At 31.0% G+C, this 27094-nt stretch overlaps 1 protein-coding gene across 2 annotated transcripts in view; it reads right to left on the reverse strand.

Moving 5' to 3' along the window:
- The window catches only part of HVCN1_1 (Voltage-gated hydrogen channel 1), a 79462-nt gene that overhangs the window by 17685 nt on the left and 34683 nt on the right, over nucleotides 1–27094 (reverse strand). For both annotated transcript variants that reach the window (XM_035729871.2, XM_051216120.1), the window contains exons 6-8: nucleotides 18202–18325; nucleotides 12871–12986; nucleotides 1136–1214 (exon numbers count right to left, since the gene is read on the reverse strand). In XM_035729871.2, coding sequence (XP_035585356.2) covers nucleotides 1136–1214; nucleotides 12871–12986; nucleotides 18202–18325 — 319 coding nt within the window. The remainder of the gene's footprint in view (nucleotides 1–1135; nucleotides 1215–12870; nucleotides 12987–18201; nucleotides 18326–27094) is intronic.

Consider the following 27094-nt stretch of genomic DNA (forward strand, 5'->3'; position numbering starts at 1 on the left):
CTTACTGCATTAATGGATTAAAAAGATGATAAAAATTTTATCACTAAAACCATATTTTTTTAAAATAGTGTGATTTAACTTCGGAATAATACGTATACTATGTTTCATCCGCTCTGAGATATTCAACCATATTGTGTATCTAGTTATAGTGGAATTAAGAATGAACTTCTAGAACTCATAATCTTTCATTTATTCTACGTACCTTCTCTAGTATCTTACTTGCAGCTTGAAGTTAAGAATTATGTTAAGTATAAAATTGTTTTTCTACCAAATCAGGTGTAAAGTTATTAGAATATCCTAACGATAAGAATCATTCAATTTATCATTAACTATAAATGAAATAAAATTTCATGTTTATGAACATGATGATATAGTTGCTGATAGTATTGCTCTTGTTAGTGCATTTCATAACAAAATACTGTAAAACATTAGATAACATTTTAAGTTTGTCACATTTTTATCCTAAGTGATATTTTCTACAAGGAAAGTTGTGAAATCAAGTAACAGGGTGAACATTTACACATACTACATATACACAGATATGTATTACATTTTTTTCCAAAAACTACCTTTTCATAACTTTACAAAAAAAAACATGAAAAAGTACTTTTTTGTGATAAAAATGACAAAAGTCTCGCCTATCTACACATTTCTGGACATCACACTAACTTGTGGTGAAATACTGATATATGTGTTAAAAATAAAAAAAAACTCTTTTGAAAATCTATTTTCAACTTATCTGTCAAATGACAATAGACTAGTCAATGTGACAGTTATAGGTAATTATGCATACTGATATACACTTGCGTATGTTCATATCTATTGTCAGAGACTGGAAGAAGTGGTAAAAATAAACCATTTCAAATACTGTAATAATTTTAAAATTATTGAAGAAATTTCTAAAGAGTAATAATGTTTAGAAAAGTATGTAGTGTTTCGCATCTTCTACTTAAATACTTTATTTAGTAAATGACGTAAAAACTGTACTTGTCAAAACGAACTTAAATTAATCATGATTTGAACCATTTGAAATGTAAAAATATTTAGACCGTTTTGTTCAAATTACAAACAAAAGATATATATATATATGGTAGTATTAGTAGTATATGTATCTGACAAAAATAGAGTAACGTACATAATGGCTTGCATTTGCGTATGGTATCACTTGAAACTCCCATTTCTTTGAGTAAGTTTTCTAGAGCAAGTATATGTTTCTGTCGAGAAAAGGAAACAAATAAAGACAGTTTAGCATAATTTATCATCATTATCTTTGTATATCATTTAATTTGTCTACCGATAAGTGAGAAATGAATCAAGAGATTTTGTTGTTTGGTTTTCGTGCAGTCTCAGAAGTAGTAAAACATATCAGTGATTATATGGTTCATTATGAATGTCATTTATCTTCGACTACAATACTTAAGTTTAAATATTTTCAAATGGGTTTGAGCTACTTATATAGTATCAATCATCTATTTAAATAGTGAGTTATAAATATCCGCTAATAGGGCGTAATTTATTACACTGATTAAAATCATAAAATGAATCATATTAAATAAAGAGTACAGCCAAAAGTTAATCGTTTCAAAAATTAAACACCTAACAAAAGTCATAATAATATTTTCAACAACATAGTGAATCATTACAGGTCATCAGTATTAAAGTTCTCTTATCATTTGACATCTCAAGTTAATTAGTTTGAGAAAAAACGTTTTTTTCTCGTATAGGGATATTTGCAGACTTTTTAAAATTAACTTATAACACAAACATTCCAGATATACATGATTTTTAAATTTAACAAAATCTGAAAACACCTTAACGACATCAGTCTGTTTAGTTTCTTCGGTAAGTATTTCTTATAACGCAATCCATAGTAAAAAAAACAGTTTAAGTCTGTCAATTTGAGACAAAGGAACGGAATATATTGGTTTATGCATCATGTTTCACGATTCAATAAATAAGCACTTTATAAAACATTTTGCCAGTATATATGTTTACTGATGTGAAGTTATGTACGTGGGTAAATAAGCGAGCATTTGACTATTATCTCTTTTTGACAGTTTGAAGAATGGGTATAGATAGGTTAAAAGAAGGAAAAACTTTTAGTGTATGTTTCGATGATTACTTGAAATGCTGTAAATGATTAGAGCAAAAACACAATTATTAGGAGAAATTTAGATGGTAAACTTTGTATAATGAGTGTTCTTTGTGTAATTGTCAACACTAATATCTTTAAGTTATGTTACAAAAGATATGAATGTTTTCGGTGAACTTACGAAATTAAGGATAGTTTAACTAAAGTTTAGGTCACGAATTCATCAAGTGGTTAGAAAATATAGGAAGTGATAACTGAATACGTATTAGTTAACTATTAAGTCTTGGTATCAATGTATAGAGATAATACAATTCGATCGTGGTTGAGGTGTGCGTAATTAAAACTCTAAAGTTTTGTATTACATCAGTAGAGTCCAAGCCCAAATCGGAATAAATACTTTCAGGAATAATTGATCGATCATATCCACAGTAGGTACTATACATTTGGAAAACATGGTCAATGTGAACTGATTGGCAGCCTAATGCATAGTTAAAAGTCGATTTTAGTAAGTGATTCTATGATGCTTCTAACAATGGTTTAGTTTAAATAGTTAGTCATTAAAAAATCTCTTAATAAATATTTGATATATATTTGGTTGAGTTAAAAGCAGGAAGTTTCCAGCCTTATTCATCAACTATTAATAAAAACAGTCTCCAGGGATAAATTAAAGAAATAAGTATAGTCAGAACAATAATGGTGATCATAATCGAACAGTATGATAAGTTTATTGACAATAAATTAGTGTCACATTAAATAGGCTGATTAAAGAAAGAACTATTATGGCGATAGTAACATTACGAAACACATATTTCAGATTAGTTTTTATGGACAATTTAAAAGTCAATTATTTCATAAGCTTTGATTTCAGTAGAGTTTTGATACTGTTGTTTGTTTGAATATTTTACTAGGTTAATGAGGATTATGAAACCTCTTGATCTTCCTGCTTGAAAGTAGTTTACTTAGAAATGAAGCTGAAAATAGCAACGTTTACCGTTAACAGAATTAGTTCTTCTTACAGAGGGATTATTTAGCTATATTCCTACTCCGCATTATATCCTTATTATCAACTCAGTCTATTAATTTGCGATAACTGTCAATTGTAATCTAACAACAATATAATCCGGCATTAATCGATATAAATTCTCTTGATCATTTTGAGGACCGCTGTATAATCCATTGATTTCACCTTACACGAAACACTAGAACTTAAGTAATTTTTATGATTTGTTAACTCAATCTCTAATTCATCATCAAAGTATGGTTTAACTCTTTAATTCACTGAGTGAATAAATTTCCTTGTACAGCTTCACAAGCAGTCAAGTGTAACACGAATCAATGCGTGACTAGAAACAAGCAGTTAATCAGAGAAGATCGTCAAATGAACTTGATTCGTTTTGAACAGTGGGGTAATGTTAGCTGTCTGAAAACTAGGAGCTCTTTATATATTTAAATATAATTCTAGTCAGTAGTTATACGGAAATTGTAGATAACTTTTGTTATCACTTTGCATAAACAGGGTATCTAAGAGATTCCCATTATGCCTTCAATCAATTAGCTGAGCGAATCTTTACAAAATTAATATGATCAATACTAGTTAACAGTTAATAAAATTTGTAAGAACAACGTGCTGAAAACATTCATTCCATTAGTTTTATTTCATTTATTCTTTCTGTAAGTTCTTAGTTTTGAAACTATTACATAATACAGTTTTCATAACAGATTTTCCTACAAATATTATTCAGAAAAAGATGGACAAGTTATGTCAGTGACTAGTTTATAGATTGCGGTACCATAAACACTTATATCTTTTATTAAAGGGAGTGAGAATAATAACATACGTATTTTATCATCGCATTTTATTTTACTTGATATATTATTCAAATATGATCAACCATTATTTGCAGTATGCTAATTAAGTGTGTAAAAAGAAAGTCATAACTGTGATATGTCCTGAAAACGTAACAATAAACAATAATAATAATAACAAGTTATTACAAACAAAATGCTTAGGTACATACTAAACACATTTTGTTTTCCTAATTTTCAAAAGATTTATTCACTAGTAAATGAAAGTAATCAAATTAGTGTATTGTCTCTAGATAAACAATAATCTTGGAAACAATTAAGTTAAAAAAAATTATGCAAAGTAGGAATATAGTAAATTACACATTATATATATATATATATATATATATATATATATATATGCATACTTCCTTGGATAACTAAAGGGACATTTATAATAAGAGTAGATATTATGTATGGATTGATATCTTTCGATGAATTAATAGTTATATCTACTGAATACCAATAATTGATAATGTTTATTAGTTCTATTTTAAATGTTAAAAATAGTTAACTCTACTAAGTTGTTCAATCAAGAATGTAATCCTTCTAAGAAGGTTTCAGTTGTTACAGGTCTATAAAATATTACCTGAGAAAATTGTTTTGAAATAGGTAATGGTGTGTAAAATATTATATTCATTTGATTAACAATTAACTTTGAATAAACCTGAAGAACTTTGGATTTAGGAAAATAGTCATTATTTCTTATATTGTTCGTTCTATAACAAATGTATTGTGTTTTTTTTAAATTAAAAATATCCTTAGTTTATTTTATTTCATTCAGTGATAGAGAAAATAAATGGAAATTTGTTTTTTTAGAAAAGATGGGAATAATTATGTTGAAATAGGCAACAATAATCTTCGTAACCAGTATCGATGCGTATAGATATACCACCGGGATTACTGAAAGACGTTGGCAGTGTAGTAATAAAGTTTACCTGGTAAATATACATAATATTTATAGATACCTGGTATAAATGCAAAGTGGTGTTCAATTTCATAATAAGGTTGTGGTATATTAGAGGATTATCTATAGCTTGATAAAGAAGCGTGTAATAACAAAAAACGGACTACTTTCTATTTAATTTCAAGTTGTTGGTAAACATGCATAAAATAATCAGTTTTGCGTAATGCAATGATTTTTCATTATCTTGTTTGAGTTCTTTGGAATAGCATCATGTAGTATTATTTCTTCTTTTTGCTTCACTATGGATACTCAAGATTATCTCTGTAAGTTCCAAGCTTACATCTAATTTAAATACCTGTAAATAAATAAAGCATTTATTGCGTTCATGTAATTTCGTGAATTGTGCCAAAATACAAATTTATTGTGAAACGATCTAAGTAAATCAAGTACCTGTTAGCTCCATGTTATTTCAACAAGTCATTTTAAATACTGGCTGTTTGATAAGTAGAAAGTTTGGCACGATGAAAGTTACGGGTTATTTCACACGTCTAAAAAAAATGGCTTAGTTTATTTTTATGTTGGCAATACTTCAGAGAATTCTCGTCATGCAAGATATATGTTTTTCAAAAATCTAAAGCAGTAAGTGCCTGTTATAAATTTCGATAATGTAATGAGAAGATGGAATTAATTTGAAAAGCGTGATGTTTTTGGGTCATAAATTTAAATCAAACTTCGTATAAATGTTGTCATTAGTGAACTCGTTTGTTTATATGGAACTTCGTCATTAGAAAAGTCAGGTCTCTTTTATGTGTAAAAAGACAAATTGTTCTAACCATAAATCTAGCAGGTATTCTTTGGCTCATTTCAACGTCCAGGGTGAAGTGACGAATTGTTTTTTCCTTTATACTACATTATTTTCATTTAGTTTCAATCATCAACTCGTATTTTATGTAATTTTCATTTAGTTTACATTACAAAAACACATTGACAGGTATATGTTCGACCTGGCTGTCCAAAATATATACAAACACGACTGTAACTATTCTATTCAGTTTACCATTCTTTGTGCAAACAGAAATTTTTTCATTTATCTTTGTTTGCAAGAGGAAGTCATTATAGCAACTGTCCTACAACCAATTTCGATTATGGTTAATTTTGTTTAAGCCTTTTTACTAACTTATTTAACAGACAATTTTATTTGAACAGTAACAATCCATATATTGCTCTGTACCGTTATGGTCAATAGAGCACATGACAGACTAGCAAAATTGTGGATTGATTAAATATTACTCGAAGTTTCATCCTCCTCCCCATGTATGTATGTACTCAAATCCTGTGGTTAGCTTTTGCTCCGTCTTACTGCGCCCTCAAGCAATTCGACTATAAATTTGCATATATAATTGCTTGCACATACTTATTCGCCTCTCCGCTTCAAATACGCTCGATGTGCTTATAGCTTTATGATCTGCACTATCCTCTAATAAATTGTAGTTGCCGCTTCTCATCGCCTCCTGATTTCAAACACCGTTGAGTTTTATATAATATATATATATACATAACAACTATAAAGAGTCATAACAGTATGAATATCTTCAGGACAAAATATAATGAATATTTGTTCAATACTAGTAATCTCTTTCGAATACCTATTTTCCACAATATTATTAACATTTGCGACGTTAGCTTGAATGACAATAGAAAATGGCATATTTCACTTAAACCAGAATTCATTTATTTCCTGATATTTCGATATCGATAGTTGTATTGATAAGAAAAATACCTAGGGATCACAGTAAATCTGTTTCAAACAATAGCTTGTATACTGAGAGAAAACACTAGTAAACATCAAGGCATATTTATTTCATTTCTTCAAATGACATCGAATAGCTCATTTAGTTTTTAAGATATACTTTACCAAATACGTGGAATATTCATCTTCACATTATAATAAGTCTTTAGAAGAAAATGTATCAGAGTAATGAGAAACATCGATCATTAAATTACAAACCTTTAGATTATATAAACGCTAAGTACATGTAGTATGTTGTAGATAATTAATAAGCGATAAAGAATTATTCGTCTTGAGCCAATATCATTTTATTTATTGCAAATGGGTAATTAAAACTACAAACAGAAATGTAGGCTTTACTGTTTATTAAGTATTTATTAACTTAATCAGTAAAATTGTTTTTGTAAGTGAAGTTCCATACTAGGATGAAACAGCTGTCAATTGCTTCCAGGTTTTCAATGGTGATCTAGCTTAGATCGACTCGTCAATTCGACTGTGAAAATAAAAGTTATGTTAATATTCAGTAAGTCAAGAAGAATTTCAGGTGTAAAAGACCCTTTTTTATAGATATTTAAATCTAAATTACTTTCATGTTCAAAACGTGCAATTCACATTATTTCCTCTGTGTTCAAAAGATAATTAAATTCAACATCACGCATATATATATATGCTAATTGGCAATGTATAACTAATGAAAATTGCTATGACTTTTAAGTATTGCTGATAAATAAAAGTTTTCTGCAGTTTAACTAAGTTCAGCCATTACACTTGTTATATTCTTCTTCAGTATCTTTTAGAAGGCAGTGACAAACGTTTATTGTGTTTATTTATATTCGAAAGACTACCCTTTTGATATACATAAAGAAAAATACAGAAAAGACAAATATCCATTTTTTCACAATAATAAAAAAGGCGTTTTCTGGTTTTAGATATTGAATGCTATAGTGTTACGAAGATTTGTGAAGACAAAGTTATGAAACAAACTAAAGATAATTACATTTACTTCTGAGAGAAAAAAAGAGTTTAAGTAATTTCATAATCTCTTGGGTGTTTTTTCTAAATAGCTGTTATAGTTTACTCTAACTTCTGAACCATCTTTTCAGACTGTGTCATTCTAATAGATATTTCAGCAAAATTAGCCGTGGTTAACGTCGTGAAATATTCAAAACATCAGGAACCTGTTCAAAATGTCATAGCAACAGCTCTATGTTTTACTGACTACACAGAATATGATATACCTTGATGATCTTGTTAAATGTGTTGTTAAGAGGCACCAAACATTTATGCTTTAAGTTCAATTCATTTTGAATTTGAGGGTTTACAGTGATGAGTGTCAAACAACAAGGAAGTAGATGACCAGTGCTTCTTTGTTTTACTTTAGTGTTTTAAATGATATTGTTTGATGATGTCCACCGCAGATGACATTTCTCAAGATCAACTACAGTAGCTAAAATGCATTCATTTTCTTTCTTCAGATCATGAACTCATGCCCTGTTTCTCTTTAATTTATTGATTTTTTTAGAAGCATGTCTCCCATCATATTATCAGAAATAGACCTTTTATCTAGACTTATCTGTTTTAATTTTGTTAATTTGTTCCTAATCAAACGATATAGTTGTTATCGCAACGACTAATGAATGTAATACTGGATATCGTAAATAACCACTACATAAATCCTAAACAATTAGTATTATTAGCAATGATGGATGACGGCCAGAAACGGAATCCAGGATGCGCATTTCGTCCAAGTTGGAACTCGTCAAACAAACAATACAAAAATTAACCAAAACTTCACTCAATTGCACAGGCTAGTGGCTATCTGAACTCAGTAGCTAACTGGATAACACGATGACGTTTGAAGTGAACGATACTGGGTTGGAGTCACGGAGTGAACATCAACTCTGAGATGCAGGTATACCCAGCTGACGAGTCCCAAATAGAACAAAACGCGCATCCTGGAGTTCACTGCTAGCCACCATCCATCTCTGTTCATAATGCTAGTCACTTAAGGTAATATCGAGGCAATCCGCATAAGATGTATATATGCCAGTAATAGATTGATCAATCGCAGTCTTAATTATCAATGGGAAGATTCAAACAAACAATACAAAAATAATTTGGAACTAATATTATTGATCAATGAAATTAAAATCAAGAGAATTCGGCGAAGGAAATTTCCTTTTCGATCAAATCATTTAATTAATTTGTACATTCGTATTTATAGTTAGATGGAAAATATATGTCTATAGAATGATAGAAAAGCTTGCATCATAAATTGATTCAAGACTCTTATTATTCAAATGAGGTTACGGAATGATCAAGGAGTAAGAAATAATATAAGGATGAAAATAATTTACGCGTCCGATAATTGTCCAATTGACTGATATGAAGAGAAACGACAAACATAAAGGTCATAATAATAAAAACAAAACTAAATAATAATCAAGAAAATTTGTTTAAAGGTAATAGTAAATCACGAAACACCAATTTAAAAAGTCAGTAATAATAATTAAACAAAAAGTGAAGAAAAAAAACAGAGACATATTATTAAAGGGAATCAAGGCCAAGGAAGGATGAGGAGGTGGATGTACGGTTTTTGCACTCAGATTTCGGGTTTGGGTTGATGGATTGCCAATGCCTCAGCAGTGTAAAACCTTTTGATTCGACTTCCCTTCGATCTAATTCCTTTGGTGGGTAGATTATTTTAAAAGAAGACTCCCATGGGGCGATGTATTCATAGTTGGTTAAATGATCGTGTATTGAACTAGTAATTGCTTTGCATTCTCCTTTGGAAGGTCATGCCTGGTAGTGTTCAGAGATGCGTTTGCAAAGTGATCGCATTGTGAATTGAGGTGTGACAATTATTGAAACTATTCAAAATTTCAATGAGGTCCATATCTTCTTCACAAATAATGAACGTATCATCCATATAAATGAAATCTCTCAATTATTAGTAAAAGTACCGTATTGGCCATGAAACAATCTATGAAATATTTTCTTTTACCTTTGCTAATTATTTACTGATTAATTTGAACAAAACTCGAATTCATTATGCTATTTGTCACAGTATGTACATAAAGCACAGGGATAAGGTTCAAAAGTAGTTACTAAATGTGAAGTCGTACGAGTAGTAGGTCAAAAAAAGGTTGAAGTCCATCAAAAATGAAAAACTTTGTAATCAAATTCTATGAATGAAAAAAATATTGAGTAATCTTTATTCTGTATAATATTTTGAACAGTTATTTAATCAAAATTTGATTAGTTTGTAATTTCGTACTGCTGATTTTCAGGAGTGAAAGTTATTATTCCATGTTGTCATATATAGAATCTGAGGGGAATATTTAGATATATCTTTTAATCACAAGTTATAGTATATTGGGTAAATGGCTAGTTGGGGAATCCAGAATACGCGTTTCTTCATATTGGAGAATCTCCAATTGAATGTATTTCTATCTCACTGTTAATATTTATACTGAAACGTCAACCGGGTACTACTCACTATTTACTTACATGCACAAGGATACAAATGTATCCAACTTGGAAGACTTAATCAGGAAGAAAAACTACTATTGGATTTCAAGTCTATCCTAATTGGTTATGAAACACTAAGTTTCATTAGTTGAATGAAAACATGTTGAATTTCGATTAGTTACCTCTTAGTCAGACAAAAATGACTTATAAATGATCATTTGCAATTCAGGTAGCTGTGATTTTCCCGTCAAATTTTAAACAAAATATCACAAAATTACTTAATTAAAAACTTTTAACGATACTTTAGTCATTACAAAATACTTCAAGGACATTTATGTTAAAATGTTTACAACACACTAAAGTACTTTAAAATTAACTACTAGACACTTGACCACGTAAACAAACATTAATTAGTTTGTTGTTCAAGATATGTCTAATCTAACAAACTGTTCACAAATATAATAATTAATGAATTCTTCATAAAAGAGAACATTGTCAATCTACATTTGAAAGATGAATTTACGAATGATTTACAATTTCTACTTTAGTAATTATTTCACTGAATTATATTTTTTAAAGGCAATTGTTAAAGGATCATTTTTTTGGTTATTATTTAGTTACTTGGTTTTAATAGTTGAGTTCATAAGTCAATTAAAGCTAGACCACAATGAAAAACTTGGAAGCACTGGATGACCGTCTTATTTATGAGACGTGCTGTTTTCAAATCACAATGTACATAAGAGATAAAGTAATATTTTGTGAATTAATATAGATATTCATCTGTCATTTATTTCTTCATAGCATATACTCCATACAAGACATTAGTTATATTATAAAAATATACTGTCGACAAATGATAGTTAGCCGTCAGTTTAAAAAATTATCTTAGAATATGGTGAACTATTGAAATATGTAACCAAAATGTTTATCGTGATTTGTTTAATAGTAAGTTTTTTATCAAAGTAATTCATGAATTAAGATATTAAAGGATAGAAAGTTTTTTATTTGGTACTTGTGGTCAACTAGGAAACTCTGGGAAACCCTTATCCACACGTAGAAAATTACTTGATAATATATCCATAACTGTGTAACTTAGAATGGTGAATTGATTTCCTAAGAATTAACATTACTCAATTAAACACAAAGACAGTTTACATACTTCACATTAATTGAAACTAACAGTATTATTTTATTTTTGCTTATTTGTGTGTTTATCTCAGTCAGTATTTGATATCTGTAGTTTAAATAAATACAGAATTAAACAGCAGATTTTTGCGATGTATCGACAAACATTAATGAGGATTAGTGTAAAGACGTAAAAAAAATATCAGTCCATATTTCACAGCATGATGCATGTTTGAACATATTACGCTGTTTGGTTTATTATAAAGCTATTTGTGTAAACGAAATATTTTACTAAAATCATTGGCTTTTTTCTAGTAAATAAATCAGGTCACATGTACTAATATCAAATGACAGATAAAGGTTTTCAGTACAAACATTGACATGATATTTAACTATGCGAAAATTATGGATTAAAAATACATATCCTTTTCTAAATACAGATATAAAATTTTATACAAATTGATTAGTTTTCTGACAGTTACTTGGTTTACAATTGAATTCATTTAAAAGGTAGATAAAACGTCTATTCAGTCAATCAGTCAGCCACAATGTGAATAAATTTTTTAGTAATAGTTTTCTTGAATGAATTCTTTTTTATAAATGTTGTAATTTGGATCGATGTTTTAATTATTTATTCTCTGAAGAAGTATCTTACACTGAGTCGCGAAACATCAGAAAATCTAATTTTCCTATTCACATTGAGATATTACAAATATATTAATTTATTTATAATAGTCTACCAATGTTCAATTTATTTGAAACTATCATGTTAAACCTTGGTAATGATACCTATAATTTCACAAAGTATTTAACTGGAAATTATGCAGAACACAAACACATTTGAATGAGTGAATTGATATGCCATAATTAAGGATAATTAAATTACAAATAATCTTAATGAATATTCAACAAGTTTAACAAGATAATTTATCTTTCAAATGATAATTAAAAAAACACCATTTTAAGATAAAAGAGTTGATTGAAGTTAGGCATTAACACTGTTGGATGCCGGCCATCTCAGTGATCTAGTGGTTAAGCGCTCGCGCGCGAGACTGATGGGTCCGATGTTTTGATCTTGAGAGGCGAGATCATGGGTAAGCATTGCTGACGAGTCTCACAATAAAACAAAACGGCCGTCCAGTGCTTCCAAGTTTTCCATGGTGGTCTGAATGTAGAACAGAAGCTAAGTGGATAACGTGATGACGTTTGAAGCGAACGGTACTGAGTTCGAGTCTCAGAGTGAACGTTTCTATGCAATGAAAATTGAACAACAACAAAATAGTTACATATAAATTCACTTGGTATTGTTTAACTTGTATCTTCCCATTGAGCTTTAAGACTGCAATTGATCAGTCTGTTATTGACATATGTATGCCTCGATATTACCTTAATTCACAAGTTTTTGTATGCAATGATGAATAGTGGCTAGCAGTGGAATCCAGTTTGACGCGCGTTTCGTCCCACAGTGAACATCAACTCTGAGATGCAGGTACATCCAGCTGACGAGTCTCAAACATGACGAAACGCGCATCCTGGATTCCACTGCTAGCCACTATCCCTTGTTGTTTAAAACATTTGATATCCTTTTTTATTTTACAATAAAATGTTACTCTAAAGAATACAATAAACATTTGGACGTACATCTTGCATTTCTTTTTCAGTACGTATAACTTCCATTTTTCTTCCTAAAATTCTTCTTGAACGCTTTTGCATTGCTATTCGAAATTCATATTGTTGTTTCTTGTGCATCATAAGGGCTGGAAAAAAAGACAGTTTGTATTAGTTTTAGTAAAAGCATAAATATTAAATGTCTGTCGTCCACGTAATGGACGGTTGGTATATAGTAGGATGATTTAATGCAAGTTATTGATTAACTTATAAAAAAACTAGTTTGACCGTTAATGGTGGCAGAAAATAAAGATGAATTTGATCATCTAGAAAAGGTTTTGAGATTTTAGTCTTTTAATTATATAACTAAATAGTGAATTTTTCTTTACATAAACTATTGTATTCTAGATGTCAGTGTTAGCGTATGAGAAACAAAAATCCCATTAAGGACTTGAAATCAATTCTGTATGGCACTGATAGGTTCTAAATAAAGGTGAAATGATTAGGGCAGAGAAATATCAGTTCACTAAATTTCATGGATTTACTTTACCTATTTCGAATATTAATAATATTGAAAGATAACATGGTCATGTTGTATAATCAAGGATATGATCATATTTATAGGAAATAATTAGTGAGACATAAAGAAATAAAATAATAACTATCTAGAGCTAGAAACCTAGTTAGAAGGAATAAGCAATGACTGATTACAATTTAAGGGATTTGTGTGATTTTCAAAAGGTGAGATGTGCAAACATCGCACAATGTGAAAAGTAGTCTTTTCAAAGTAGAAAAATAACAATTAAGTGATTAAGGATCGTGTTCATTAATATTGTGATTCTTTTTGTTCTTACAATATATACACATTGAAATTTATGTATAAAGTGGTGTATGTATTTAGAGGTAACAGAAAATGAACACTTGTCGATGTGTAATTTATCTATAAGGTAATTCATTTTATACATATTACATGAGTTACCTTTAGCCCAAATGTTTATTCTATGACTGATTAGTTCAGTGATTTTCCAATGTTTTAAGCGGAAATACAAAAAAAAGCTTTCTTCTGAGATCTATCATGCTTAAAACGTTGATTGTCTATGGATATTCATTTTCCAGTAAACAATTTTCAACAATCGAGATTTTGTCTTTTAGCTTATAATTCAGAACACGCTTAGTTATTTTAAGCGGGTTATAATTAGACGGTTAACTTTATTGTCTGTATAAAATTAATTGAATATACGAGTAAAAGTCTCTTAACAGCAGGTAGATAAATGGGAAATAACTTGATGCCAGTCTATCAGTAGACATAATTATGTGATATTTTTGAAAGAAATTAGTCCAGACTAGTCACACTTTTACTTTATATTATCGAAAAACATGTAGAACCTAAACAATTTGAATGACATTCCGGGTAAAAGTTTTTGGTTGGCAGTTAAATAATCTTAAATCTATACATGGAATACACTGTATGCATTGTATTCAACAATAATTAGCACTCATGTTTTTATTCCCATTTTTATACAATTGTCTTAATCTACCGGTACAGTTGTAGATCGTTAAAGCCATTTTAATGTCTACCGTGGTCTGGTGGTTGGTGTTAATGTGTTTGTGACGAAATTAACAATTTTTTAGGTCAACTTAGTCTCTGATATTAAAATTTGACCATTATGTAGATCATATTTGTGTTAGAGAATGCAAGCCATTAAATGTAATGAAGAAATTAATTCGTTAGTCTCCAACCTTCTGGTTGATACTACACCGTAAATTGAATACACTGCGTATAAACTCAACATACTTATTCAGTAATCGTTCACATTGTTTAGACCAATTCAGAAGGATCAATGTGTTGCACGATTTTAGAAGCAATAACTGATTGAAAAAAAAGACCTAGTAATTGTATTTACCAGCTGCTGGGGAGATCCAGAAAATTCCTCAAAAAAAGTCGAAAAAGGCTATGAAACCTCTGAGAAACATCTTATCCAATCAGCATTCAATAGAAGCTTTACCAGAAACATCTAGAAAGTGAGAAGTCACATGTCACATTTCTTATTGGATGATTACCTATACCGCTACTATGTTTAGTGGAGTTCCAGAATTTTCCGGAAGGCCGAGGCCATCTTAAATGCTATTAAAACCCTAGATTTCCTGTACCTAAACGAACCTTTGGAGTAAAGCGTTACTTCCACATTTCGCGCCATTTCTCTCGTGTTCATGTTTCTGTGTAGATTTAGCCTGGGATTAATACAGAGCTTAGGAAGCCGAATCTAGCGTTCAAGTAGAAGACTTATCACCAGCATAATGGAGAATCAACCGAGAAACAACGGAAACAACGGTGTATTCACTGATGCTACACTTTTTGAACCAGGGGACTGTTAACTTGAAGGAGACTATAATCTGACATAGACATTTGAACTGTTTATTGAGTAAATGAAGCTTAGGAGCAGGGTTCAGGTCAGTGTGCCTGATAACGGAACACACATTTTACGTAATAGTACTCATTCTCCCCAAACCATAGTAGACAAAGTGACATTCAAACGTACGTCGAACGATTAAAACATAAACACCTAAATAATTAAGCTTACAACCTAAATTCAATCAAACAATGATTTAATAATATTTCAAACTGGAACTATGTACTTTTTGTCAAATATATAAGAAGGTTTATTCACTAAACGTATAGAACATACCTTTTAACCACAAAAATAGCACGAAAAGTAAACAAATGTAATAAGATAAATTAACTTTTGCATTTGTGACTATGAATGACTAATCAAGCTGTAACAACAAGAATGAGATTTGTCAAATTAAAATAACTGATTTTCTCATACATGTAAAAATGAAATAAAAAATTTATTTAGGTTTCGCAGAAATACTTAAATCATCTACATATTATGATTATCTTCAGTTAGTAACTGGAACTTTCATTTAATAATTCAGCTAGAGACTGGACATACATTTTTCAGGGTTAAAACCGTTTGCTTGAGTTTATTTATTTGAACACATAAATATTGGTACAAAGGGACACCAAATAGATATGCGCCACACAAGTCACTTGACTTGTGTATGGGCTGTGATACTGTCTGGGTGCCAGAGCCAAAGCAGATGGTTTTCTTAGTGTGCCACACCCGCAGCCTTCGACATAAAGGTATGATCCACAAGGCAGTGGAGCAACGTCAAGTGACGCGTTCCCATGGTAACCGGTGATCAACAATCAGTTCATATGCCATTTGGCCCTTTAGGATACTGGAGCCTATGTGCACCATTGATTTAGAATGAGAGTTTTCCAACCCACCCCCAGAGTGGACTCTCCGTGTCCACCAACCCATTTAAAGCGCCGGACATTTGCTTTTCGTCCTCTCGATTTCATAAACAATAGTAATGCCGCGAGAAGGCAGTGAGTAAGACTTCTCTGGCAGTGGTTGTATGCACATCGCCATGTGAGAGCATTTCGAGAGGGAGAGCTGACTCTACCTACCAGTCGGCCGTACCAGGGCATTTGGAAGTAATCATAATATAATATAATATACTTAAGTTAAAAAACTCATGATTTTCCATCAAATTCTGTCATTTTTTCTAAAGAAAAAATGTATTATTTATATAACTAAGTTACTAAGCTACCCAATTATACGTAACATTTTATTGTCAAAAAGCTTTGAAATTATGATTATTCAGTAATTGAAACTGAAATCTTTAAACTGAATGCATTTGAAGATAGACGTTCACTAGGACCATAATTATTTCACTTTATAGTACTATTTTAGACATTAAACATTGTATCGTGAATAAACTAGTTATTCACTTCTCGATATCGTACATAGTGAAATTACTTTGTTGTTGATTTCCAGTCACTTAGATAAAAGATTTGAAAATAAATGTGATGTATAGATCATTGGAATATTTGAGTATAGTTAACGTAAAATCATGGATCATTTAAGTTTAGTGAATGTGAATCTTGATCTGATCAATGTAGTAAATGATGTTGTTTTCTTTGGAAACTTTCGGAAATACTCATAGTATAAAATAGAACAACATTTATAAGCGAACATTATTGTTTTCAACTAGATCTTCATTAGGCTTTACTCCAATACATAGTCATACTTATATGCATATACGAAATTATTAAACCAATCAAGGCAGTTTTTGAGTCAGTGATATTAGCGGGATAGATTACATAAATTAACATAATAAGTAAAAAGTGCCAATTGACAGTATGATGACAAGTGAACTAGTTGTAATAAGAATAATGAAGACTTGAATTAATGTTTCATAACAAGAAATGGGCTGATGAACAGAAAAGTATGGACAGTGAAACAACATTCATTAAAAATCATAAGATTATTGAATAAGAAGTATTCAGATAACTGGACAATGAAGCGTAAATTCGTAGAAAATAATTGGACAAAGAGTATGGAGAATCATAGTAAATAAATTCTTGTATTACAGCCTATTCAGCTGAAAAGAGATAAAAGTGTTACGAATTTCTTATGAATGCAAAGATCCGAATTGTTATCTCGAATTCCCATAATTTCTGCTATGTGTAAGAGACGAGATTGAACTCCCTAAGGAAAACTAGCAGGAATACGATAAATCACTTTAAATAACCTATATATACTATATAGCGGCTATCGATCAATTATGATAGAACAGAGCTGCGTATTGTTTTGACTATACTCTGTCCTAACCACGAAGGGTGGTAATTACCAACTCTTTGGATTACTTGTCTGACTGTGCTCCCGACATAGCTTTATCCACGGGAACAGCCGAATACGTAGATATACATGGATGTAGAAAACTAGGTAACTTATCCTCTAGTTGACAAACCACCATAGGTCGGCTGGATAACGATGGACAGAGGTTAGTTGCATGAAACATTTTCTTCATTGCTCTAGTCAGTCTATCTCTACTGAGGGTTTCTTACTAGCAGTTCCTAATTTCTCGGATCTACTTTTTTCCAATGACAATATGTCCCATGGGTTGTGATTTTTTCTCCTAATGTAGATTTTTATGCAAAAGATTACAAATCGATTGTGTGCATTTTTAACGAACCTATTTGATTGGGTGACTGTCATTCAAGGGTTCTAGAATAAAAATAGATTTTGTTTCAGCGTAAAGAGTTCTAGTACGTTTCAGGATACCTATCAGTCTCCATACAATTATTGATAAATTTCAACAAAGTTTTCGCTTCTGTGAGACGAAGACTAAACGTTAGGAACATAAAAATGTTCTAATAAAAATAATCATGTTATCATATAAAGCACCATAGAATTGATATTATTCTAGTACACAATCAACTAAACGAATCACAATGTGTTTGCATTATAACCTACTTACTGTAGAGATAAAATATTTCGTTTATTAGCTTACCGTTTATGATTCGAATAATCCGCCATAACAATAAAACAACCATTGCAGCTGCAGTTTCGGATACATAACGAACATACAGTACATCGGAAGCTAGAGAGGCTACTATAATTGCTCCATCAAAGTACTGAAACAGAAAAGTCAATTAGAAATCGAATAGTAATTTCTCTTTGTTTAAAATAAAAATTGATGAAATCCTTACTATTTTGCTCATCAGATTAAAATTTATTATTTCTCGTTTTATCACAGATATTCCAAATAAACATACAATGACAGTATGTACACAAAAAATTGTTTAACTCCGGTTGGAAAGCTACATTCATATAAATTCTCACTTTTTGTCACTCAATGTAACGCAGGCTTGATAGTTATAATTGTAATAATTATTTGTGATGATACTTTCTAATAAACAAATTAATATGGTACCTCATCTATATTTCATTTCATAAAACAAGTAATTCAACTGTTAATAAGATTAGGAGTTAGTTAGTGGAATATAATCAAATTCAAATGATAGTCTTGATATTAGATTAGCATGTTTAACCCATACAGACTTGTAACTTCAGCTACACAATTAGTATTTATATTGGACTTCAAAATATACTATGCTATTACTGTTTGATTGAAGATTTTAACTGAACATTAAATGAACAGAGAAAATCCAATTCTAGTCGTTCTTTAACATGTAAATGCTTTTATTGTTATACAATTACAATCATCGAGATGGAGTATAATACTTAAAAGTGTTATCAGTTTTTAATTACAGTGTAATATATATTTAAGCTGAAGACTTAACAACAGCTGCATATGCCTATCTGTAGGTCTCATGAATCAACGTGGAATTAATCAGGACAGAAAAATATCAAGATGCGAATACTAATCAGATTATTAAAGAAAAATAAATTGTTTTTGATTATGTTTGTCACTTACTTGCGTAAGTTCATTCAGTAATAAATTTAATAAAATTCTCAGTACAGGGATTTATGGAGATTGTAGTATTTTCACAGTCAAAATCACGAGTTGATCTAAAATAAACTATCATTGAAAATCCGGAAGTATTGAAAGGACTTTTCGTCCTGATACGGAATTCCCCAACAGTGAGCATCCACAGTACTGCACTCAGGACTCAAACCCAACACCTGTCTCGCGCGAATGCTCAACCCCTGAACCAATGAGCAAGAACACAACCGTGTCAATATCTAACTTTCATCAGTCCATGACCTGGATTTCAGTCTCGCGTGAGAGATCGTGGATGCTTGCTGCTAAGGTGTCCCATAATTACTAAAATTAGTAATGTAAGTAGTGAGAGTACGTATGGATACGTGTAACCATTGTTCTTATAGACTATAGTAAAGTTATCCAGTTATCACTATTTCTGTGTTTCTGGCTTATTATCTATTATTCACATTAAATAATAAACAGAAAATATATAGAAATAAAAAAATTTGATTAGATTTGTTTGTAATTTTTTCAGTGTTTTATAAATCTGTTTAAAAATAAGTATGTTTTGATATTAGAAGAATAACTGCATAAAATGTAGTCAGCTACCTATCAGAAGATGTCGTCTGAAAAACGTGAATCTAGAAAGCATTTTCTACTATGCAACAAATCCAGAAGTAAAAGAATAAAAATAAAAGTATATACAAACTAGAAAAATATCTAAGACCAGTTGAATCCCGTAGAGATATACTTTATTAATCATAAGAAAGATTTGAATAAACCAAACCCATACTCAGGCATAATAAGGTTAGGTCCTGGTTTAGAAAGCCTAAAACGCATTTCTAAGAATCACAAATGCTGTTGAATCTATGTTTTATGTTCGTCCTTCTTATTATGTAGGTAGTCAATGTCATGTCATTTCGGTCAAGGTTATATATATATATTTGAAATTTCAGGGATGAAAAAATGAGACTTTCGTGGTGCGAAAGGATAGAGTTCAATTTGTGTGTATGATAATAGTGTGAAGTGTGAATAATATCAGACATGGTAGCTTGGATAGATGGTCCAAGTAGGAAGTATGGAAAGTCGTTCTTTTCTATTGGGAGTAGTAGGATTAAGCATTATATGGAAAGCTTCAGTTACTCTCCTTTCTATATAGTTGGAAAAGCCTTTTTGTAATATTTTGACGTTTTTGAAATCGATTTGGTGGTTGTTGAAATTGGTGTGAACGGCTATTATTGATTTAAGTTGTAGTTTATTCACTTCTACGTGATTATAGGTGGTTCCTTTGCGTATCTAATATGTTCTTTGACTCGAGTCTAGATTTCACGAGATGACTCTCCAATATAAATTGCGTCACAATCGACACATCCTAATTTGTACACACAGTTCTGCGTTGACATAGAGGGGAGTTTTTCTTTTAAGCGAACTAAAGTGTTTCGAAGTGTGTTCGTTGTTTTGCAATATACTTTAATTTTGTGTTGTTTTAAAATTCTTTGGAGTTCTTCTGTTGTACTATGGCGGTGTGGTAAAACAGCAATGCAGTGAAACGTCCCGTTTTAATACACTTCTAATAATGTTCATATGAAAATTATTAAATTGTAAGATGCTAATTACATTCTTTCGTTCTTTTTGTTTATCCTCTTCCGATGTGATATTCTTGTTAGCTGTTCTAAAAATATTTAAGGCTAGTCAGATCTTTACACTGAATGGATACGCTGAATTGAAGTCGATATAACGATTTGAGTGTGTAGGTTTTCGGTAGATGGATAGATTCAGAATTTCATTTAGATTTCTTTTAACTAAACAATCTAAAAATGGTATTTTATTTATCATTTATTATTATTAACTTTATTAAATATTCAATATTTTGGCACAATATAGAATTCTCATCACAAAGAAGTTCATCGAGTTTCCGTTTTTTTATTTCTTGATCGATATTGACGATAAATATTGAGTGATTTCCAGTTACATGTTAACAGATCAGTAGTCGACATTTTAAATAATATTCATTCTTTTAATTGCGTATTGTAAACCAGCACGATGTCTCCGATTGTACATTTTTGTAACTTGTATAGCGAAAGGTCGTTAACTTTTCACAAACGCACCTGAATAGGTTATGCAGTTAATTGACATAGTGATCCGTTCAAACAAGCAAAGAAACAGATAACTTGTTGAAATATCCAGATGGCAGGAACAGGTAGCCCAGAGATCTGAGCAGACCGCCGAACTGCCATGTTCATTTTCATTCTCGTTCGTAAATTTGATGTGAGTTGAAAGTGTATTGAACCGTTTTGATAAGTCGTTTTTTATCATAACAAACATATCATTTATGTATCTAAGCCAAATTCGTGGTTTAATGTCATCGGTGAAAATATTAGATTCTATTTGTGCCATAAATAGGTTACTACACTGTTAACTTTTTTGTATAATGTCCCGTTAGAACTAAGTAGTGTCGAATTTAAGCAAAGTTTAAAGGATTTCATGATAAGACTAATACCTAAAAGACGTCTGTCAGAAAGAGTAATGTCGTTCTCTGGTAAACCACTAATGAATCTATCAATAGGGATACTAGCGTATGCAGAAACAACATCATAGCTTACCATGATTTCATTGTTCTTGACAATCGGTTCCGATATTTTTTAAATTAAAGTCATAGATATACTTTATTTTATTATGTAAGTTAATTATTAGTGGCTTCAATAATGCTGCTCATATATTTTGATAATGCAAATGTTGGTGTGTTCGTGAAGTTTATTCTAGGTATAAGAAGGATCTCCGGTTTATGAATTTGATGTAAACCATAAAACCGTGAAGTATTGCATGATTTGGGATATAGAGCAAATCACAATGAGACACCAATGACTGGTTATAGTTCTTTCAAAAGTTGACTTATCTCTGATTTGACTTTATTTTGAATCGTTAGAAATTTTTTTCGGATCGATTTTTTCATATTGTTCTAAAGAGTGATGTTCAATGGCTTTATTAATATAATATATTTTATTCATGACGATTGTTATATTGCCGCTGTCAGCGTTGTGATTATAATAGTTTTGTCTTTTTGAAGCCATTGTAGAGTCTTCAATTCTTTTCCTAAAATGTTGGGCGTAAATTGTTTAATCTTTTGACGTAGTAGATGAAACTCTTTTTCACGTAGTCGTTCGAAAAATGATTATATAATTGGAGGAATTTCAAGAGTACCAAGTGGTTTTCTATGTAAATTGAAATTTAATCCTTTCTCTGGTAAAGTGATTTCATGATTGGCTTAATTTCAACAACCAACAAATCGATTTCAAAAACACCAAAATATAACAGAAATCTGGAAGCACTGGATGGCTGTTTCGTCCTAGTATTGGGCTCTTCAGCAGCACGCATACACGATCCCACTCCCCACGTGATTCGAACTCAGGACCTACCAGTTTCGTGCGTGAGCGCTTAACAACTAGACCACTAAGCCGGCTGGCATTCAACGGTGTTAATGTTCAACTTCAATCAATCCACGAAGTTGCGCCACCGTTCACCATTGTCTTCAGTGAGTTGATATCTCACAGCAGACCTGGTTGAACTCCACTGGTAACGGCTTCTCACTTGAACTCCAGGAAATGCCTCTTGAAGTCAGTCACTGGGTTTTCCATGGTGGTATAGCTTCAATTAACTCATGACTTCTAATAATCTCCACAAAACCCCTTCTGATATTACAAAAAGGCTTTTCCAACTACAAAGAAAGGAGAGTAACTGAAGCTTTCCATATAATGCTTAATCCTACTACTCTCAATAGAAAAGAACGACTTTCCATACTTCCTACTTGGACCATCTATCCAAGCTACCATGTCTGATATTCTTCACACTTCACACTATTATCATGCACAAAAATTGAACTCTATCCTTTCGCACCACGAAGGTCTCATTTTTTCATCCCTGAAACTTCAAATATATAAAATATATATATACAAATTTACATACATTTCGCTTATAAATAACCTTGACCGAAATTACATGACATCGACTTGTTCAGACCTTTTTTTGATTGATCGCACGTAATATTCTTGCGCTGTACTATTTGAACTTGCATTAATTTTAATTTCGTTATTTATTCTCTAAAGAAGTGGCTTACAGTCAGTCACGAATTATCAGAAAATCTAATTTTCCTACTCAGTGGAATATTGCGCATATATTATCATATCTTTCGTATTGTTAACTTGACTTTAATGATTATATGCGTTGAACCTACGGTATACATTTATAAAGTCCTAAATAGCACATGAAATCGCTGTCATATGACAATAAATTTTAGTTATTTTTCCTTATAGTGATTGTTAAATAGACATTAAAGCTATCAGAAGGAATCCCATTTTTTAATGCTTGCTGTATAATAAGTAATTTCTATTTATGTTATTCGTTGTTAAACTTGATGGTGGATTTTAGCGCTTCCGTTGTAGATAACGTTTCTCATCAGAACTAGTTCGGTTGCTAAAGAGATCCCAAATAGATATCAATTAGTCACTTGCAACAGTATCATTACTATTGAAATGTGTTTTACACTTATCACTTCACTTTTCGTGCTACTAGCGAATTAGTTTGTGAAAAAGTTTTTCATGTCTTTACAGCAGGGTTATTTTTCACAGATTCCTTCGCATCAGTAGGACTAAACATACACGAAAGAAGAAGGAAGATCCGTACGAGGGCTGACTGTAAAATTACACAGTAGACATCAAAGAAATCACATTTGATGGTGAATCTTCGGATAAGGTGGAAACTTACACCTACCTGGACAGCACCATCAATGAACAAAGAGAATCTGTTGTGTACGTTAAGGAAAGGATAAGTAAATTAAGGGTGGCATATGAGACTCAGGACAACTGTCAGTCAACATCAAATTCAGAATCTTCAATACTAACGTCAAGACAGTTTTACTGTACGGTGCTGAAACGCGGAGAACTACTACAACCACCATCAGAAAAATACAGGTATTTATAAACACTTGTCTACGCAAGGTACTCAATGTCCGTTGAACGGATACCATCATCAAAAGCATACTGTGGGAGACAACAAAGCACCTACCAGTTGAAGAGGAAATTAGGAAAAGACGCCGGAGGTGGATAGTACACATGCTTAGGAAATCATCAACTTGCATTACGAGGTAAGCCCTTACTTGTAATCCTGAATGGAAACGGAAAATTGTAAGGCTAAAGAATACACTGAGTCGATATTAAAAAGAAGACATGAAAAGGAGGATTTGTAACTGGAGAGAACTGGAAAGGATTCTCCATGACAGGGTTAGACGAAGAGCGCTGGTGAACGACCTATGCTCCTCCATGAGGGGTAACGAGCATAAGTAAGTGCTAAGGATTATAAAATTATTTGCTTATTGATCTCATATGTAAAGATCCATAGAAGCTATTACTAATTATATTATAAACATATAAATGATCCGTGATCAACTGGTCTAGCTAGCATGAATGCTTATCTTTGAAAAAAGTTTTTAACGCATTGTATTCATGAAACGTCGTTGATTTGAAACCTAATAAATATCTGATAGACTTGTAACATCATGTACTGTCTTAGGATTAACATCCTTGCTGACTGCTCCATACAATAGACCTTTCTGAATAAAAATCTTATCAAATTTAACCACGTTTGCAACGAAAAAGTTAAATCATTTTTGTAAATACTTTCATTATTTTTTATGTACAAGTCTCTAGAATGTTATTTAACTAAGCTTTAGAGATTCTTATTATTAATAGTAACCAAGACATAAACATTATTTTATTTTTAATCTTTTATTGTTTCACAAAAGAAACAAAAAAAGAATAGTAATTTAACTTCAATAAATATTCAAAATTATTGATTCACAAGAAACGACTGTTTAAAGCTCAATATACCCTAGTAATTACAAATTAAGGGAAAATGTTCAGCCATTGATTTCATTTTGTATTTTTATTATGCAATAGTAAACTTTATTATTTATTTCAACATGTAACGGCATCCTATTTTCTTCATTTCTTCACACTTCAACGTTATATCACACATACAAGTCAATGTAATTTATAAAATTACCTTCCACTTTTTAAAGTTAAGTGATTGATTTAAATTTTATGCGCTTTCTAGTATAACTATCAGATAGAATTGTGGTGTATGTTACTTATGTTTGCAGATATAAGTAATATGTAACATCAGTCGGAAGTGGAATGTTTGAGATTAGAAGGTTGAGAAGATTGAAATGAGTAGAAGAGAAAATGAAACTAAAAGGAATCAAGATAAAAATGAAAATGATGGGACAATGTAGTTTGTTAAAGACAATTCAAGAAAGATGTGAGATTTTCACATTTTACTAAGCTACCGTGTAAGTGTGCATTAAACAGTAAACTGGTTTTTTATCTGAGTGTTTGTTTACTACAAAACGATTAAGAAAAACTGTGACTTATTTTATTCAGTAATTGAATAAATCTTGTGGTGATGTACATGACAGAAAATTTATCGTACATTCACAGTGACATTGTGATGAATCTAAAGGCAAACATTTTTCTCTAAACATTTAGTAACAGTCGGTGTAGTGACTGTATTTCATTTTTTTTCTCTTGTGGCATTTTGTCGTATGTTCATACTCTGAAGGTAGTTATTGTTTTTTTCTTTTGTGTTAAATATCAAATGACGGAAATAGTACGATTGTCAAACACAGCTTAAGTAGTTTTTTACTACTTTTTCTAGAAATTTCACCACTAGCCAACGAAATTAATAAAAAGAATACAGTTTTTCATTTTTATTAAGCTGAGACAAATCCTAAACATTGATGGGTAGTTTATTTATCAAGATACAGTTGTACAGATAGGTAAAGACACCTAACAATCAATTATGCAATTTGAACACATTTGTATTACTGTTGCATACATGTCTCTACTTTGATTATAACTCATATGTTGCAAAGAGTCATTTACAAAATATGATAAAAGAGTTGGACGTAAATTGTAAGTAATAAAAGTCAAGATAGGTAATACAAATGAAGTATCTGGTAACTGAATACTTTATATATAGTAATTACATGAACTATGATAACGGAAAACAGGATTAATCGATCTCAAAATCAGTCAGTCAGCTACAACGTAGGACAAGGCACACATGTGCATTAGTCCAAGTTGCCATGCCTCACAAAATATCAAAACATTGTATTGTGGGTGCTTTATCAGCCTTCATCAATTTTAAAAAGGTCTTTAAAAATGGTGATAATAACGGCGAAATTTATTTATCACTAATATGTTTTGTCGTTCAATGCTACTTGTTATATCTGGTCATCACTGATTGCTGTGTCAGAAACGCTTGTCACTTATACTCGGTACGAGGGAACTCTGCAATTCCCACAACATGAAAGCAAGAACACAAGACTGATATAAGTGAAGCATTATTAACCCCCAAAACACGACTACCTTAGTCGAAAATACACTCATTCATATATTAGTTGTACACCCATTTTGATTAATAATCAGGATGAAATCACATTGAATCAAAACTGAAGTAGTGTTGAACAAAACTCATAATGAGTAAATTATTCGAATTTTAACTTTTCTTCACGTCATATCAATCACATTTATTCGTTTATTTACATTTATTTACTACATTTTGTATTGTTCAGTTGGTAACAATTGATGTGAAATATTCCTCTTTTAACACTTTAAACGGTAATATCAGTGGACAATAAGGTACAATATAATTCCAAGTGACTAGTAATAAAATTTAAAACACTTGACCCGTTAAGTGCAATAAATGAAAAAAAAATACTAAGTTCGAATTTTAGTATAAATATCACCAGTTAGAATCAATAGGTATGTCTTGCTGACGAGAATCAAATAAGATGAAACACGTGTCTTGAATTCTAGTAGTAGCCATAGTCCATCAATTCAAAAAGCTTATGCAACATTGATTGTATAAAAATCTATCGCTCACAAGATGCCTACTTATCAAC

Source organism: Schistosoma haematobium, chromosome 4 (genome assembly GCF_000699445.3).
Source record: "Schistosoma haematobium chromosome 4, whole genome shotgun sequence".
Classification (NCBI taxonomy): Eukaryota; Metazoa; Platyhelminthes; class Trematoda; order Strigeidida; family Schistosomatidae; genus Schistosoma; species Schistosoma haematobium.